Genomic DNA, 19249 nt, shown 5'->3' with positions numbered 1-19249 from the left:
ACACAAAGAAAACTTTGGAAATAAAATGGAAATTAAAGAAGTATTTCCTAACATCTAAAGCTTTCTTACAGAAGAAATCTACTACCTTGAGTCTTTATCTTTAAATTCCGTGGAGGACAACTACAATACCTTTGTATTGTTGTACCTGGTTTCCTGCATACTTCTTCTTCATCCCCCACTTCATCCTCAGTGACTTCAGAACCAGTGGTATACTCCTCTTCTTCAGATAACAATGACTGCTGTTTCTAATTGACAGAAGCAGAATGCCACAAGTTATGTGAGGCTTGATTCCTACTTAGTAGTTCACTAAATCTGTCCCAAATGAGTTGCCTTCAAATCTTGCTTCACATCTTAGTGAGGTAACTCACTAATGTGTGTGAGAAGCTAAGTCTGAAAACCTAACTTTCTTAACTGTTCTCAAATGTTAAGAAAGTAATTTCAAATCTTTGTGTTTTGGCAAAAACCTGTATTTAGATTTCTTCCAGACAATAAAACATCATAGCAGGTTGCCCAGAGAGGCTGTGGCCTCTCCATCTTCAGAGAAACCAAAGATTTGTCTGGATATGAGTAAAGTGTTAAACTTTGAAGTTGAATTTAACTTTAAGAGTGGGAGGAAATATCTGAGATGACTACCAGAGATCCCTTCCAGCCCATATTAATGTATGAATCCACATTTATCATTCATCATATTGCTGGAAATATTAATTAACATATTAAGAAAAATAAGAAAGTTCAAGTTTCAATAGCAAAACTTTGAGCTAGCCATGTAAATCATAGAACAAACTACAGGGTTTACTGAGGGAGGGCTCTCCCAAGATTTGCTCTATATTGCTAACTGTGTGATACTGCTGTCTCAGCAGTAATCAAGTAACACAGAGCACACATCTATTTATTTACTATTTCTTAAAACATCTCCGCACATCATAACAAATCACTGACTCCAATACTGCAAGAGATGGCACCACAATGGCAAGAGGTACTAGTATCAGTACAGTATAAGAAATACATTAAGGAATGTGAGGTACACATTGTTTGGAAATAAACACACATTTTTAAGTGATCACGATTGCCTAGTAAATGCATGAGAAACAACAAGGGCTGATATGACCTGCAAATTCAAAAAGATTATTGCAGGACAATAGGAACATGAGACTGCAGAACAGATCATCAAGAGTGACAGAAGTAAACTGCTATTTCTCAAGCATTTGCGTATCAAAATAGACACGACTCACTACGACCAGTGCTATACGGCTGGAAGAGCAACTACACACCTTCTGTATTTGGCTAGTCATTCAACTCTGATAGAAGATTTTTTGTAACAAAGCAGCATCAAGCTGAAGCATCTCTGACAAGCCATGAGAGAGACAGGCAATCAAAAATTCATTTTTAAGATCTGCATTACTGTCAGCCTAGTGAACTACGAGGAACACGTGTGCATTGCTGGTCTGTTGTTTGTTGTCATTTGTAAAAGTATTTTAAAGGACATTTTTATTTCTATTCAGACCAAATTAGCACTTCACACACACTTCATAGCTCCTCGTAAGAAAATTTTGCTACAATGCAACCTCCACAATGTAAAAGCAGATGAACTTCTGTCTGAATTACTCAGAAAACAAGACAAAAAAAAGATCAAGGTTAACTAGAGCAAACATGAACAAAACGTTTTACTGACCAGTTGTAAAGTCCAGTTCTTCAGAGAAAGAAACTAGTGAATAAGAGGAAGAAACGGAGAGACATAAAAATTAACAGCAATTATTAGAAGAGAAAAAAGTAAGTGGAATCCTAAAAACAGGAGTGGAATGCTAACATACAACAATCTACACCGGTAACTCCTAGAAGACCTACTCGCATTTTTTACTTACTTTTACTTTTGATTTTCATGAAATGATAAATTAGGCAAACAGGCTGTGAACAACTAATCAATTAAATGCAGTCAATTTAGAGTCACATTTCCATTTGCTAAACTTTGCATTAAAAATATTTACAGGTCACTGTAACAAAAAGAAATAGTCTAGAGCTGAAAGGACAGTCCTGCGTCACAATGGTATGGAGTTAAGATTTAATAGCTTCCTGCATTTGTTGCTGGAAAGTTAGTGACACCATATAAAGGTTTCACACTCAGCATCATGCTACAATAAAGACTGCTGAGTTACCAGAAGTTCTACAATGAGTGCAGATCTTCAAAACCTTATCTTGGCATGAAAGGCCTCTTCAACTCAAGAGATATACTATCTACTTAAACTTGGCTTAGAAAACATCTCTATTGATCTGACATCAGCATGACAACAAATGGAATTATATTTCTGGAAGGTAAGATTCACATTTTTGAAACAAACAAACAAAAATCTCAGATTACTGCTAGTTTATGAGTTTATAAAAGCCACGTGGACATACTCAGATACCTCTGTAATAAACGAAGGTGGCAAATATTTAAATAACGTCTACCATGTGAGGTATATGACTGGTTCCTCAAATACAATCAGATTATAAAAGGGCTGTTACACAGGATAATTACTTCTGCTTTACAGAAATATTTCTGGTAACGCAGGTAAAGGTTTTGCCTTTTTGCCAAATAGGCATTTTATACGTCCACAAGCCAATGCCACTCTGCAATGCTCAGTACTGCATCTCTTCCTCCTGCAACGTACTTAAAATTGTCTAATGAATCCTTCAAAGTACTCTTGTAGGATTCTTCATTATCTGTAAAAAGGGGAAATAATATCAGCAGTCACTCACAGCATTGATTTCTCCAGTTTTGGGGCCCCACGGTGTATTTGGTTCTACGAGCACATCACATTCAATGCCTTTTTCATCACAGAGCCCAATACCAGAGTCACTTAGGGAAAGATGTGGGACAAAAATAACATTTTTTTTTTCCATTTCACAATTTGGAATCAGTCTGTTTTTACTCATTATGTACCAAAAGAAAAAAACCTCCAAGTAAGCCACGTAACATTTTGATAACAATCCATTAAAATGCAAATAAGTAGAGGAATGAATGGTGAAGGAGGGTGAATGTAAAAAGCAACAGTATTTGTTCTTCCTTTTCCAAATAAAGTCACCTTTACCAAGCACCGTGTCACTCATTTAAAAAGAGAGAAACTTACTCAAGTGTACCATGAACACGTTAAGCTTTCAAGACGAAGTTATTTCAGTAACAATACAACACCCTTACCTATTCTCATCCTTAGTAAAAGGAACAACAATAACATCTCTGTGATGGAGCAGATCATTCAATATTTTAGTGGTCTGAGATGGCAAAGAATCCCCATCTTCATTTCCAGAAGGTAAACTAGTCACGTGATCTCTCACCTTACAGCCCTGCCATATACATACAACATAAAAATGAATAAATGGCAATATTTGGGAATTACAGTAACAAAAATTAAGCTTTCTAGAAACATCTTATCTTTAAACTCAGAAGTTTTCTCATGGTGTAAACCATACAGATGATCTTTTGATTCTATAGATGATACCAGTTGTGTTCTTGCTGAAGTTAAGAGAAAATTATAGAAGAGATTCTGAGAAGCACTGTACTCTTTAGATAGGGCTAACAATATTTAGAGGACAGCTTCACTACCAATTTTAGCATTAAACATTGTCAAACTGTACGGAGACAGAATAGATGGTACTCCTTGCTTGCACTGATGACTTGCACTACGCACGCTGTTATTGCACTGGAAAATAAAAATGTCTTTCAGACATTACTCTCTTCTGTTCTTTAAGAAGTGAGCCAGTACTGACGTACCTTTGGGAGGGTAGTAGGATCAAATCGAAGTACTTTTTGGTTGCAACATGGATATACTCCTGTCCCAGTTGACCCCAGAGCACTTGCTACACCTGGATAAAGAACTGGCTGTGGATGGTACTGGCAATGGGAGAATTCAGTACACAGGAAAGACTGCACAAGAGTAAGAAGAGACATAATGAGAGGTGAGATGACCTCAGAAGTCAGTTTGGACCTACATTCTTTGTAGTGCAAACTTTATTGTCATGCACCCAGAAATGCAAAAACTCTATAACCATAGAATGTCTCAGTAGAACCTGAGAAATCAGAGGATATACATTCTAATTTAGTGTCATTTTGCTTTTAGTGGCTAGAACAAAAAGGAAAGAGCTAATGATGGGAAAAAGTAGTATTCTGAAGTAATGAATCAGGATCTATAATTCCCATAAAGTAACCACATCTCCCAGCAATAAAACAAAAATCACTGATTGCTATCTGGTGACAAAATTAGTGAAAGAGAAGGAAGCAATAACAGTTTTAATCTCTGACGCAGCCTCAAAACTCACCCACAACAAACAAGTTACCAACAAACAAGTGAAAATGGAAAGGTACTCACCTGGTTACATCTTGAGCAGGTCAACCAATTGACAGTCCCCCAGAGACGCCAATAAACATCCTGCCAAGATTTCAGTTCTTCGTGAAGGCCAATTAGGTATTCATGGACTTCCCAGGCTTTATCTCTGAAAAAGTACAGTGTCAGGTTGCACGCAGATAATAAAACTGTTTTGATTCAGCCACCAGGAAAGTGAGGTAAAAAAGGTGCAGAACAAAACGCCTACTAGTGAAAATTCTACATAAGAGTTTAGAACAGGAAGGACACACTGTGGGACAATTGTTACATTCAGATTATGACAAAAATGCCTGTGTTCTTTCACAGCCTCCTGAGCTTACTAATAACAAGGAATTACAGCTTGTTTCATCTCAAGTGCTACATACAGCAAATCTGTATGCTAAGAGAAATATTGAGCCTTTTAGAAATCAAGAAAACCATAAAACAGAAGAAACTAAATAAAGAGAGGAGAATAAGTCACAACATGCACGTGCAAACAAGCAGTTCTCTGCCTTTAAATAATGTTGTGCACTAGAAATGTAGTACTTCCATTCTATTTTAAGACATAGAATACACTTGCATACACAATGTGAGAGGAATCAGTTAAGAATTAAAGTTTGAAAATAGGACATTTAAAAAAAAAAATGCAGCTGAGACTTCCGGACTTAAAAAATAGTGTGTATTATAGACATTGCTCCTTCCCAGTAATACAGTGACAAACATAATTTATAATTTAAAAAGAAAAAACAACCAGCACTGGCATGTTATTTTCAGAAAGATCAGATATTGTTTTCCCACAGTTTTAAGTCCTGGCCAGAACCATTTCTTGTAATATATATACTCATCTAACCAAGACTAAGCAAGCAGTACTTCCAGCTGGATGTTATCTCTAGGTACCACTAGAGGACCCATTTTTAAAACCTTAAAGATGGGATTCTATTATATCTTAGGCTTGAGTTTATCAGTAGTGAGCTTTACTCATCTAAGGGTCAGTAGATGAATTTCTAATAGAAAGTAAGTTGCATGTACCACAAGGCAAATAATTAGAATCTAAATAATCCTCTGAGTAACCTTTAAAATCTGTACTGTACCTGTGTGCTAGGAATTGCAGAGTGACTACATAGGATCAACTTAAGCAAAGTACTGCAATTTTAACAGTCTAATTACCAAAAATCATAATATGTGCCAGGGCATAAAGATCACAAATTTGGTACTATTTAGACTGTTAGGTGGAACTTGAAATTACTTATGGGAGATAAAACTAAATGAATATGTTATGTAGAGAGCTGACAGTGAAACATTTTGGTTGTTCAGAAACAAATAGATAGGTTGAGAAAGATCTCCTGCTACTAATTTCCTACTATTTTACTTAAACAGCATATGTGGAGATGGAGGGAAGGAAAACTCTAGCTCATTATGCACTGATCTTCATTAAGAGACTCCAGCTGAAGGCTCAAACAGATGGAGTTAAATAATTGTGCCAAACAATCAAGGCACACTTACAGAACAGGTCCTGGAAGCTCCTTTGATAAATGCTGTTTCAACAGGAAAACAATTGGCAACATTTATTTATGGTAGTCTTTTTGCAAGCTGAATATTTGATTGGACAGTAGAAAGCCAGTCTAGAATATAATCTTCAGCATTTCTTTGCTTTCACAGGCTGGACTAGATGATCTTAGAGGTCTTTTCCAACCTTAAATATTCTATCCAGCATTCCACAATTAGTCTGTTCTACATGCAACTTTGACTTTCTTTTGTAACACAAATATCTGATCCTAAACATACAGGATTTTGTATAATCACTCAAAATAACACATACATATATTTATAATCATTTTTTTTTCCCACTACCTTATATGAACATAGACAATATTCCCATGTTGATCTATGTTGATTTTTCCTGGTACACACGGAATTCTTCTTTCAGTTTCTTTAGTTAACAGCTTCTTACATAAACAACATCTATATTTAAAAATAAAATAAAATATTGGCTTAAGAGCAGGACTTCAAATAGCAGGTACTGTTCTTGCAATTGAAATAACAAAAGTAAGACCACACCTGTATAAGGTAGCTGCATTTCCTCGAGAATCTGGATTTATGTAGTCTGGATCAAACAGTCTCTCAATCTTCTTGCAGAAAAGTTTACTATTAGTGACAGCAACACAGATTACTCATTAGAAAAAAAACCTGAAAATTCTTTTATGCAGGGAGACTTACATTCTGATGATTTGCAAAAGTCTTCATGTTTCTTTCAGAATCCAGCTTTTAATGTGGTTTTCCTTTAAAATAATCTGTTTAAATAACTGCTCTGGTCATCTCTTATTTTTATGAAGATATGAGGAAACAGATCCCTTATTTTTTTTCCTTTATTAAGTTTTCTTGTCTTTTTTTTTTATTTTTTTTTTTTTTCCAATCTAAGCTACCAGCATCTACCCTGAACAGAAGATCTTTACTGTAAAACTACAGTTAACTTCAGTTCTGATAGATGTAAAGTTGAAAGTTGTTACTGATTAAAATAAGTTTTTACTTCCATTTTGCTTGTCTGTCACTCTGCCCTCCAATAATTGGCCCTTTTCTTGACAGTGACTAGGCCAGAGTCCTTAGCATATGCTTTCTGAAAAGATACTCCATCACAGCTCTTCAAGATTCCAGCCATCCTAAGTTATATTTTCCACAATAGAGATTGCAGGATGCTGAAACCAAATTACAGAATTGAGGACCATGCCATATGATAAAGGGCTCCTTACCCTAATCTGGCTTCCATGTGAGAATTCATGAATAATTTATCCATTTCATACTCCTAGTGCAGCCTTTTCTTTTGCTTGTCTCCTACAAAAACTCTTTTCTTTTGCTCAGAATTTTTAATATTAAACTCTGAAGTCACTTCTTCATATTCTGCATTAAAGATACACACACAGAGATATATACTCTCATATATCACCCCAACTTCACACTGTCATAGATATTCTGGAAAAATGATTCAAAAGTACTATGGCACTTCAGTAGTGTATTTCAGAGCAAAAGGTTACCTTTTAAATTTATCTCTCTTGTCCTTCAGCTCTTCCAGTTCATTGTGAGTAAAGAGATCAGCAATATGTGCAACAAGATTAGCATTGATACAATTCATGTTACAAGGCGTGGCTACAATGGCATTCATATTTTTGTGACAATAATGAATACAATTTTCTACCTAGGAAAAACAGAAATGTTAAAAATAAGATATGGAATTCTAAACAAGGATATCTCAACAGAAGTGCACTAATTACTTCAGGTTCTTCTTTCTTTTTTTTTTTTTATAGCATCTAGTATTTTAAACAACTATTTCAGTTACACCTAAAAAGAAGCAGTCTCAAAAAAGAAAGCAAGTCTCAGATTCACCTTAAAGAGACTATGAATTAACTTGAGTGAGTCAGTTTTTGCATTCTCCTCCTAAAGATTTCTACAGAAATCTCTACAGATGTTTCATTTTCAGTAACAACTTTCACTTGCTTGCAAAGGAGAACCATAGTATGCATTACATATAGTATTGCCTGGATCTCAATTTAAATAGCTAGACTTGCTATGTATTTAATTGTAGGTCACCTTAATGACAGATCCTGACAAAAGTATTAACAAACAAGCCAACAGACAAATTACACAGAGCTGAAGCAGATTGTAAGTTGCAGAAGTGTCTTATTGTAAATCGGATTCTGATGTTGTTTCAATCAGCCATCAAAAGGGAAATCCAGGACTCCACTCCCACATTTGGAAAGTTTGCAGAAGTTATTTCTATGTTCTCACTGAGATTCTGCAAATATTAGATGTTTTAAATGAGAAAGGTGACAAAAATCTCAAAATGCTCTTACTGCATCTCTCATCATCTGTTTATACAACAGCAAGAGCACAGGTACTTGGATTTTACTTGCATCCTTAAGGCACAGAATCCTTCTTTCTTAATACTTACTAATGAATCCATCTTCAAAAACTCAGAAGAAATGAGAATTGATATGACATTTGCTGGTTCTAAAAGGCAACAAACAAAAAAGTTTCCTTTTTTTTACATGAATTCTTTTGGTGATATCACATCCCTCCCTTGGCATAGCTAGAATTTATCTGTGAAGAGTTTTCTACCAATCAACCCATTATTACCTCTTCCAATTTGTAGAATGTTTCCCATCTTATGAAATAAATTTTTGTTTAACATCCAGGTGGCCAGAACACAACTATAACTGCAATTTACTAAGACTGCAAAAAGTGCATCACAAGGATACAGTGACTAAGCAATTAGACAGAAAGATTGACTTCCATCACTAGCCACCATATCCAGGTGAGATTTTGCTCTCTGTAACTGCATTTATTGCGACAATATTCCAGTTTTGTTCATAGTTCTTAAGAAATGCTAATGAAAGGTTTGTATATTAAAAACATGCCCAAAATTAATGCAGGAAAAGTTCTTCTACTGTTTTATCAGACTGCATTGAAATTTTAAAAAATACTGCAGCTGTACAACTGGGAAGCAGAAGGGAAAGAAAACAAAACCTAAGTAAACAATCATCTCTGTTGTAAGACTCCCACTCTGTTTTTTTTCAGAAGAGACTTGATTAAAACCATCAGATCCCACACATCAGATCTTTCTCACCATTTCAGCCATCAGGATGTTTCCTCAAAAGTGTCAGCATTAAGGGCTGCTTTTGCAACATTTTTCTAATAACTGAAAAGTTCTACTTGTTAGAAACAAGAGACTGTGTCTGAACTGCAGCAAAAACATTATGGTCTGCACTAATGGAAGATAAATGATTCTGTAACAAATGCTCTACATATTTTATTTTACCTAAAGCAGGGATTTCATAAGGTTCACCATCTTTGGTGTTTCTTTTAACATATCTTATCAACCAGTCAAAGATGTGAACGTCACAGTGCACTGAAATGTCCACTTCTTCCCAGCGCTGGGCATCCACTGATAGGTATTCAGCAAAGTATTTCATTTCGGAAATCAAAAGATCTCGAGGACAAACAAAATCTTCTTTGAGGTTTTTTGCTTCATCACACACGTGTATCACCATATTTGGCCTCAAAAGGAAAGTAAGCCACAAAACAAATTAGGACCGTAAGACACGTAAGGACCAATTAGAAAGCTAAAACTCAAAAGACCTCACTTCCAAATCTGGATCACGCATTGCAATACTGATGTCACTGCTTTTATTAACAGATGGAATACAAATTGCAGTTATTAATTATTAATAGAAAGTACCGTCAGACACTAGGTGAAAAACAGAAACGTGTTCCCTGACATGTGATCCATTTAGCAGAGCCATTTAAAAGTTCAGGATCAGCAGAAAAAAGTTTGAGCTCAGTTCCCCTAATTTGTCTCTAGTTTGTTATAGGATGCTACTTGAATTATATGAAGAGTTTATTTGTTCTCGCTTCTTTATTTTAGTGAAAAAACACACAGATAAAACTAAAACTGCTTTATTTTATATTAAAGTGACTATTATGGTAAAAAAAAGCTAGAATCAGTCTACGCTGCCTCCAGAAAAAGATGGCCATGCTTATGCATGACTCAAACATGTTACTCTTAAACATCTCATACAGTAAGGAAAATGGCTATTTGAATGGATAGTAAAATTGTTCATTTGCATTTTTCAGTTACAGTTTTCTTCTCCATCTGTCCCATGAATAGGACAAACCCATGTTCACAGAACGTAACTATTTTTTGAATAAATGTCATTCAGCATCAATCTTTATTTACTGCTTTTTAAAAATCAGGTTGTTTCCTATTCTTACCACTGCAATGATCAATCATTTTCAGGCAAACACTGGGGACAAATTCATAAACAAGTCACCCCCCAGCATATAAGTTCTCAAGACAATCCCTAACGTTTCTGCTGCTAGAGAAAGCTTCAACATTTCTTATAGATCTTTCCAGGATGCTCCTAGTTATTTTCACTGTGATAGTAGAACAGAACTTTAGATAACTTTCTGTCAGCATTATAATCTTCCAAATAACAAATACACAAGGACCTTCTTACCCCTGGCTCTCATCAGTGCTTTCTTCACTCTTATGCACAGGACCTTTGTCAGATTCTGAAGAACAATTCCTTGTGGAGGCTGTGCTGGGCCTTCCTTAAGAGTAAGGAGAAAAAGGCTGCATTAGATAAAAAATGCCTGACCTGCTTTTCAATATCTTGGAAATCCAATGTAAGTACAGCTTCTGTTGCAGAGCAATGTTAAGTACAGAGCAATAGATCTGTGCTATCACATGGGTTACTAGATAATCCAAATCCCTCCTCTGAGTACTGTGAAACAGAAATCTAGATCAGCAGCATTGCTGGGATGCCCAGACACTTGGCTGTGAACTCAGATCAATCCTGTCTCAATGCTTCTTATGCATGCTTATTTTTTTTTTAAAGCTCTGAAAAAAAGCTGCTTCCAAACAAAAGCATAGAAGTCTCTGTAAATGTGTTTTTGGTAAGTTTCATAAATATGTGGATTAAAGCAACCAACAGGATAAAACAATGCTCATAAAAAGCTGAGCATTAAATCTCTCTCTTCCTAGAACTCCATTATGCAGCTTATAGCTGAGTTCTATTTCAAATGTTTTCCTCACAAACACACTCAGGCAACGTAACAGGTACAAAAAACTGAAGGCTAGCAGGTCTAGTCAATAATAATAAATAAAGAAATAATAAATCAAGAGCTAAGATACCCCAGCTTCACACTTTGGATAACTTTTCCTACTGTGATAGCTTAGTTTGGACAGGACCTTAAAGATCATATGGTTCCAGAAGCACCTTCTCCCTCTCAAGTAATAGAGGAGGCCGAACTATTCTGAGGACTAAGATAGCTCTTCTTATCTCATGACTACATTACAACAGCAGAATGATAACAAATGATTTCGAAGCTCTATGCAGTTCAGAATGCAACAGTTATACCTTCTGGAAAATTAGGTATCACACCAAGTGGAGAACAAAGCTTTCTCCAAAGATATAGCCTACCATCTTGGACAGCCAAGCCTCAGTAAGGCCATAATCAAAGAAAGGTAGTCAATAAAGTGGCAAATTTATAGGACAGACCCTAGGAGAACCTTGGAAAAGTCAGCCACAGCCTTCGGTGTAGCCATTCAACTGCAGGCATGTGACCCATGCTAGCAGAAATACTGCCAAGGTAGAAGTCAGTATTTTGAACACAAGGTAAGATGAATATTTTAAAAGGAAAGGTCTGTGGAAAAAATTACATGGAAGAGTTTTGTCCATAAATATTAAGAAATTATTTTGGACACAATGAAGTTATCTAATGAAGAAAAGGAAATAATGCTGTCAAGAATATGCAATAGTCAGATTAACTAAATTTCACTATGTGTTTCTACTTTGTTCTTTCTTCCCAATCTTCTCTCAGAGCTTATAGATGGCTCAAAGTTTGAAAGCTACTAACTTAGGCAAGTGTGTCCCATATGTTTACTGCCATTCAGAAGGACTTGGTAGCAATCTGCCTTGTAATTAGCAAGTAGTAAACAATGTTTTATCACTCAAACAAGAACAAAACCCAATTCAAAATGAATTTGGTTTGATTAATTTACTTGCTATTACCCACATCTACAAGCAAATCCAAACAGGTCCAAGATTTTTGTCCATATAAATATGTATACGTGAATACACAAGGAAGTAATTAAATGAAAAAACAATTTGCAAATGGACTTTTCTCAATCCTTAATTCTAAAATATATGAGTACCCCACAAATATTAAGAAAGTGAATTCACTACAAACCTGTGAGAAAAAAATACCTTAATATTAAGAAGTTATATATAAACAAAAAATAATTTATTCCAGTCACAAAAAATGTGGTAGACAAAGCAATACAGAATCTCTCTCATGCTACTATTATCTTTCGATTAGGAAACTTCAGGGTACTTAACTACATTAATACTTAATAATAACTTAAACAGTTAAAAAGAAAATATGCACTAGATGTCTAAAGAGCTCTATGAGCAGAGTTAACTACCTATTGGGAAGCTAATAATCTTCTAAGCAGCCACCTGTAGGTGCAAGAATTTGTTCCAGGTATAGTGTTTAGCAAGCAAAAAGTTGAAAGCTGATAAAAGCAATCCTGGTCTATGTATTTTATTTATAGTTTTCATATGTCATCTCTATTAGCTATAATAAAAACATTTGTTCTCCAGCGAAGGTCAAACAGCTGCATTTCTTCTGGAAAAAAAAAAAAAAAAAAAAAAAAAAAAAAAGTAACCAGAAACCAATGCTAAAAGACATTATAAGAGAGAGCGTTTTATTTGATACTTCACCAGTTTTTCAGCTTGCAACACAAAAATAGTTCACTCATTACTCCAGCAAAGCAAGTTGCTCCTGCAACACATTTGCCTAGTTCTACAACATGCTGAAAACATCTAAAACATCTCAGAACACACCGAAATCCAGAGAATAACTATCATATAGTTAATTACAGTAGAAATACTTAATGAGATATTTCAATAAGTGCACAACTATTATGAATGATATCCTCTTCTGTCAAAATATTACTGAGATACATAATTGACTAAGATACATTGTATGGCACTGCAAAACTACCCAGCATCAAAAAGTAATCAGACTATGTTCTTAACTCCTTCGTGTCCTTCTTGCCGTTAAGTACCATAGCAGGCACTAAAAAGGGCCTTTTGCTGGGAGAGTTTGACCTCAAGGGTCTTTGCAGCTTTTCTACACAAAGCTTTCAAGTTATTTTAATAACACAGCTTACTGTGATCACAAATGTTCGCAGAGTTAACAATGCACCACTGGGGATTCAAAACAAAATAGATCTTCCTTCTACCAAAAATCCTAAAAAGAAAGGTTTAGCCAAAGGGTTTGATGGATGGACTGTTCAATGGATGAAGAACTGGCAGCAGTATTGAGTCCAGAGAGTAGTGGTCAATGGCTCAATATCTGGATGGAGATCAGTGATGAGCAGTGGGTCCCACAGGGGTCAGCGATGACCCATAATCTTTAATTTTTCCATCAACGACACTGACAATGGGGTCGAATGCACCCTCAGTCCAGAGAGCCAAAAATATCCTGGGCTGCATCAAAAGCAGCGTGGCGAGCAGGGTGATCCTGCCCCTCTGCTCTGTGCTGGTGAGGCCTCACCTGCAGTACTGAGTCTAGATGTGGAGTCCTCAGTACGAGAGAGACACAGACCTGTTGGACCGTGTCCAGGAGGGCCACAAAAACGATCCAAGGGACAGAACAACTCTCCTACAAGGACAGGCTGACAGAGCTGGGGCTGCTCAGCCTGGAGAAGAAAGGCTGCAAGGTGACCTCTCAATATCTAAAGGGGACCCTACAGGAAAGAAGGGGACAGATTCTTCAGCAGGGTCTGTGGTGACAGAAATGGCTTCAAGATTAAAGAGGGAAGATTTAGGTTAGATATAAGGAAAAAGTCTTTTACAGTGAAGGTGGTAAGGCACTGGAACATTATTAAAAATACTGTGAGATAATAATATAATATATATAATACGTATATATTGATAGATTAGTATATTGTATTATATATATATACACACATACACACACACACACACACACACACATATATATATAATAGAATAATAGAGATGGGGTTGATGTCCTGTCCCTAGAGACTTTCAAGGCAAGGATGGATCAGGGACTGGGTAACCTGATCTAGCTGTGCACATCTCTGTTCACTGCGGGGCAGTTGGGCTAGATAACCTTTAAAGGTCCCTTCCAACTCTAAGGATTCCATGATTCCATCTTTTATGTGCTCCCACAAAAAATACCTTTCAGAAAGGCAAGCTATTGAAAATATCCACTGCCTCAACGTAAACTAACTGAAAGAGACTTCGAGTACACACTATTAATTATGCTTAACTTTTCTCTTTCTAAGACAAAGACTACTCCTGGGTGGACCTACCACTCAAGACAGAAAAGCATGCGCACACTGACTATAACCCCAAGCCAATATATTTCAGAACAACTAAAACATACCAGTTATAGTAATGGAATCCTGCCCAATAGCAGTGTCCTGAAACTCTGTCTGTGTGTCGAGCAAGGAGGATTTGATGTACACAGCTAAAGTTTCCACAGGATTCTCACCAGCAGCCATCAAGGGATTATACTGGTTGTCAACGGGTGAACTTCCAGTGCTTTTTAGTTCATCAAACCTTTTTGCACACTGTCACAAGATAAAATGATAGGACAACGAAGCAGTAGCTTTTGGTACATTTTTAATAATTCTAAATTGAGGCAGATACTGTATTTTGTATTACCTTGTGCACATCAACAGTTTGGTCATACTCTAACAGAAAAAAAAAATATATGATGAAACCTGTTCCAATCTTTATTTTCATGAGGCATACAATTTTAAGCCTAATCTTCAAAAGGGAGATTAAGGGAGTGCTTAAATTCTCTTTTTGAAGCTAGTTGGGTTGGTTTTTTTTGTGGGTTTTTTTTTTCTTTTTCATCTAAAGCATTGTGCATCAAAGCATTAATTAAAAGTAGCCATAATTTCTTCATAATTCCTATTATTTTACTTTATGATTTCCATCCAACCAAAGAATGAACAGTCCATATCTTCTAAGACCAAGCAAGAAAGACATCTGCACTCCTTCACAATAAGAACTCTTACTTAGAATTACAATGTCAATGAGAAATTCGTAACCCACAAGCTACAAGTTAGTAGGTACTGCCACCCTTTCCATGAAAATAATCTTAGCCAGGTACATTTAAATACATCATAAGTTTTCACTTGCTATTCCAATTTCAATTCCTACTTTCCAAAAATTTTTATTTTTATTCTGTACCAGCCTTAGTGAAAGAAAATGCAGAATGTACTTCTTAAACTCAGTGTTCTGTACAAACAGATTTTTTCTTCAATCCACTGCTCAAAGTTTTCAGTTCTCCTGATTATAAATTAATTAAAAAAAAAACAAAAAACCAAAAACCCACCCTCCCTTAAATTCAATTTTCCTCCCTCCCAAAGAAGCTATCTTCTTCATCATATACTGCTTGAAGTATACAGACTCCTTTATTAGTAAATTCACCTCTTTGGATGTATATCCAGGAACTAGCCTTGCCACGCTGTCCCAGTTGATAGGCTGAGAAACACCAAGTAGGGAACACAGGATCATATCCAAAACCATTTGATTGTTGTCATACGGAAAGTTATTGTTTTCTGAAAAACCACAACTCATCTTTCGCTGCTTATACCTAGAAGAGAAAATGCTATTATCACATCTCATTGCAACCATTGCTAAAGATTAACTTTCAGAAGGTAATGGGAAGTGCAGAAGGTAATGCATGTTACTGTGGGAAACATCACAGTATTACAATCCTCTTAGCAGCAACACTTGCCAGCGTTTCTGTCACAGTCTTATCTCTAGATCTGTATCCACGATAGGGAAACAGCAGGCCCCACAGGGCTTGAAAAAAGTTGAAAAAAGGGAGGAAAAGGGAATGAAAGGGAAACAATAACAGCAGTAATGATCTGAGGAGGAAAACAAACTTGGCTTACTAATTATAACAGCAAAAGAAAACCTCAAAACAAACAAACAAACAAAAACAACAACCAAGTTAATCAGGATTTAAGCTAATAAATCAAATAAATGAGAGAGTTTCTGAAAAGCAAGGTTCTTAGTTTGATCTGCCAGGGAGCAAAGAGAGCTAGTCTGGTGACATCAAGTCACCAGAGCTGTAGTACATCTGAGATTCCCAGTGCACTACACGATGTGATGATGGGGAATACTGCTAACAGAAATCATAAAACCATGACAATTTCATATCCGCATACTCAAATTCTATGAGGGAAAGGAGAGAAAGCGTACAACACATCAAATCAGACTCAGTTACAGCATGTCACTCCTTTGAATTGCTTCAACACAAAGGAACAGAAAAATCCACTTGTATGTAAATTTACGAAGCTTTATTTAAAGAAAAAAAAAAGGGGGGGGGGGGAAGATGGAAAAGGAAGCCACAAACAGTTGCTCCAAGAGACAGATGTTTCTAGAAGCAACAGTTTTTAGAAGTGCACTCTAAATACAGTCTAGAAGAAAGTCTACTCTTGAATGAGATGCTGTAGAGTTTCTCTTTCCCTAACTTATGAATGGAAGTGCAAGTCAGAACAAGACAATAAGGAAAATACATTGCAGTGTCAAGAGCTGCTGTTTCCAGGTCCAAGTTACTAACACATAGCAGAACCTGATCACGTCTTTGCTGAGCCAAGATAAAACTAAAGATTCCACAAAAGTATCTGTAACTGGAAAGAAAAAAAAAAAAAAAAAAAAAAAAAAAAAAAACCTAAAATCACTGTGTAAAAGACCACACAATAACAACCTAGTCAATCAAAAATATTATTAGGTTCCTTCTTTGGTCTCTTCCCTTCCTTGTATGCACACTAACTAGACCATTAGTCCTACTGACTTGCTGCTGTTGCTCTGCCATTGTGTTCTAGCAAGCACGCTATTTTATCCCAAGTTCTAGTCATACACTTTGGCTAGATGCTTCTACTCCTACAGTTGACTACACAGAAGATGCCCATCCACCAACCACTGGACATCACAGTCCTATGTATTAGCATGAAATCATTACGAATGGTGGTTAAAAAACAACATCTGCTCTAGCTAAAGAATGGTAAGAATTATACGAACTTGTATTGTGTTGCATCTGCTCTCAAGATTGCATCTCTAACTCCGTCAAAACCTTGGAGCTGTACAGCAGGTGTTGTATGAGCCAGAATGAAAAGAAATGCGTGTGAAATGCTTTGCTTCCCTCAGTTGCTAAATACTTGGAACAAAAGGACTCTATCAGAACTCTAAAATACGAATTTTTAATTCCCTCCCCTGAAGAAGGAACAGAAAATAAAGGATCCAGGGCCCAGATAGGTTCTCGAATCCAAAGGTGAGAATAATTTTCAGAGTACTACAGAAAAGTAAACCGAAGGCCTCCTGTTGCTCTGCTTTTTGTTTTATAAATCTGATTCCCATCTAATAGAGGTCAACTCAGGCATCTAGCTAAGGGGCAATTGCTAAAATTTCAGAACACAACTAAGCATCCCTCATCCTGAACACTTGAGTTTTGAATTGTCCTAAAGCATTCACAACACCCAGTTATTGGGATTATTAGTGTTGAGGAACCTTGTTCCTCCAGTTTCAAGTTAAACAATAGATCAAACATCAGAACAAGCATAAGCACTGAATACTTCTAAAATGCAGACCAAGTAATTGGAAAACAAAACAAACAAAAAACAACAACAACAAAAATTATTTAAATGCATTTTACATTTGAGAAAAGGGAACACAGTAGAAGTTCAAAGCACTTGCTTTACTATACTCTGAGAAAACTGCTGGCATTAACCAACACTTCCATAATTAACTAGCACCCAGCCAGAGAGCTTAGTAAGCACCCGTATTTGGAGATTGCTTTAGACTTTTTCTGAAGTACCTTATGCAGATCACATAAATAGCAGAATCTAAAAGTCAGTTGAATTTTAATGTATGAAGCAAGGATCATAGAGTATTTCAGGGAAAATACATTTGGACCACAGCAGTCTTAACTAACTCCCTGTTACTAAAGGAATAATATAGGCATTTCTTTTGCATAGCTTTCTATCCATATAGCTAAAAGACAAGACAAATACATTAAAAAAGCACTATTTTTTTTCTGACTGTAGAATCCATTCCAGGTGTTTTTTGTTATTGCTATTACTAGAAACAAAATTTGCAGATAATTATAAGCCTTCATTCTCTCAAAAGGGCAGCGAAATGAAACAATCAGAAATTTGAAGAAATGAGAGCATGCTAAAATAATGCTTAAGTTCCCCATGTTCATGATATCTAAACAAAGAAAAAACACCACAAACTACAGCACCAGGTTGAAGGCCTTCCTTTTAGAAAGATAAGTCAAACAGATGAAAGACACAGCAGCTTGGCAATTCCATCTAAATGAAATCTACTGCAAAGCATTTCAAACAGCTGAAGAATAACGGCATACAAGCTCCAAATTCCAACTAATATAGATGCTGCTATGAAGTACAGGTAGATCAGTCCCCACATTTGAGTCCTTAAGCCCTTATCACGATGGCAGTATTAGATGATGCCACTACGGTAATTTGGAAACTTCTCTCCAGCAGTGTACAGACACACAAAAATCAATCAGAGTTAAGCCACTGAATATCTGCAATATCTGGTGTACGGAATTCAAGGCATGGACAGGTCTGCACCAGAGGTAAACTTCTGTGGTTATAGGACACAAAGCCCATTTCTTACACTGATTTCTGTGCGTATTGCACCTGGTTTGCAAATCCATGGAAATGAATCAGTGATGGAGAACCAAGAACCCCCTGGTCTCGAGATACAGAATAAACTTGAGCAAAGGTACTAATAATACCAATATTGCATATACCACCTCTTCCTTCAACAGGATCATATGGGATAACCAAAAAAAGAAAAGCAGTTATTTTACCATAGTGAGAGTTTATCATTTAAACGAACAAACACAGTAACTTTAAGCACTTTGCTGGTAACAAAATCACGTACACATCACTATGCAGCGATAAGAATCACTCAGAAACATCATGAAACTCTCAAACCTAATCGCACCCCAAATAACGTTTTACCCACTCATTCCATACAGAATAACAGCAGCAGCGAGGAGCTCTGCGATAAAACCAAGGCATCTTTCCATGGATAACAACAAGGGTTCCGTCGGGGGCAGCCCGCCCGCTGACGGACCCGGCCCTCTCCGGCCGCGGCGGGGCACGGTTACCTGGGGGGCTCCCAGGCCGGCGCCAAGCAGCAGGGCAGTGGGCGCAAAGGCGGAAAGCGGGCGGACAGAGCCGCTTCCTGAGGAGCCGGGAGGGGCAGCAGCACCAGCAGCCCGCGGCGCGACCAGCCGCAGAGCCGAGCCGTACGACGGCCACTTCAGACGCCGGC

General features: G+C 36.7%; 1 protein-coding gene across 7 annotated transcripts in view; it reads right to left on the bottom strand.

Annotated features, from left to right (window-relative positions):
- Positions 1–19162, bottom strand: part of SANBR (SANT and BTB domain regulator of CSR) — a 28858-nt gene extending 9696 nt beyond the window's left edge. For 2 of the 7 annotated variants that reach the window (XM_042825271.1, XM_042825263.1), the window contains exons 1-15: positions 19083–19162; positions 15365–15530; positions 14310–14496; positions 10346–10439; positions 9148–9386; positions 8281–8339; positions 7367–7527; positions 6396–6482; positions 6189–6299; positions 4344–4467; positions 3749–3901; positions 3176–3321; positions 2737–2836; positions 1673–1705; positions 146–245 (exon numbers count right to left, since the gene is read on the bottom strand). In XM_042825271.1, the coding sequence (XP_042681205.1) occupies positions 146–245; positions 1673–1705; positions 2737–2836; positions 3176–3321; positions 3749–3901; positions 4344–4467; positions 6189–6299; positions 6396–6482; positions 7367–7527; positions 8281–8339; positions 9148–9386; positions 10346–10439; positions 14310–14496; positions 15365–15514 (1744 nt within the window). In that variant the 5' untranslated portion in view covers positions 15515–15530; positions 19083–19162. Of the gene's footprint in view, positions 1–129; positions 246–1672; positions 1706–2736; positions 2837–3175; positions 3322–3748; positions 3902–4343; positions 4468–6188; positions 6300–6395; positions 6483–7366; positions 7528–8280; positions 8340–9147; positions 9387–10345; positions 10440–14309; positions 14497–15364; positions 15531–19082 lie in introns of those variants that run through there. The other 5 variants (XR_006170047.1, XM_042825277.1, XM_042825284.1 and 2 more) reach the window with 5 other exon arrangements.
- Positions 19163–19249: the final 87 nt, after the last annotated feature.

This window comes from Centrocercus urophasianus, unplaced genomic scaffold (assembly GCF_019232065.1).
Source record: "Centrocercus urophasianus isolate 14NV4802_14NV808 unplaced genomic scaffold, USGS_Curo_1.0 seq_10, whole genome shotgun sequence".
NCBI lineage: Eukaryota > Metazoa > Chordata > Aves > Galliformes > Phasianidae > Centrocercus > Centrocercus urophasianus.
Note: the sequence above shows the minus strand (reverse complement) of the source record. Positions and strands in the feature narration are given on the sequence as shown.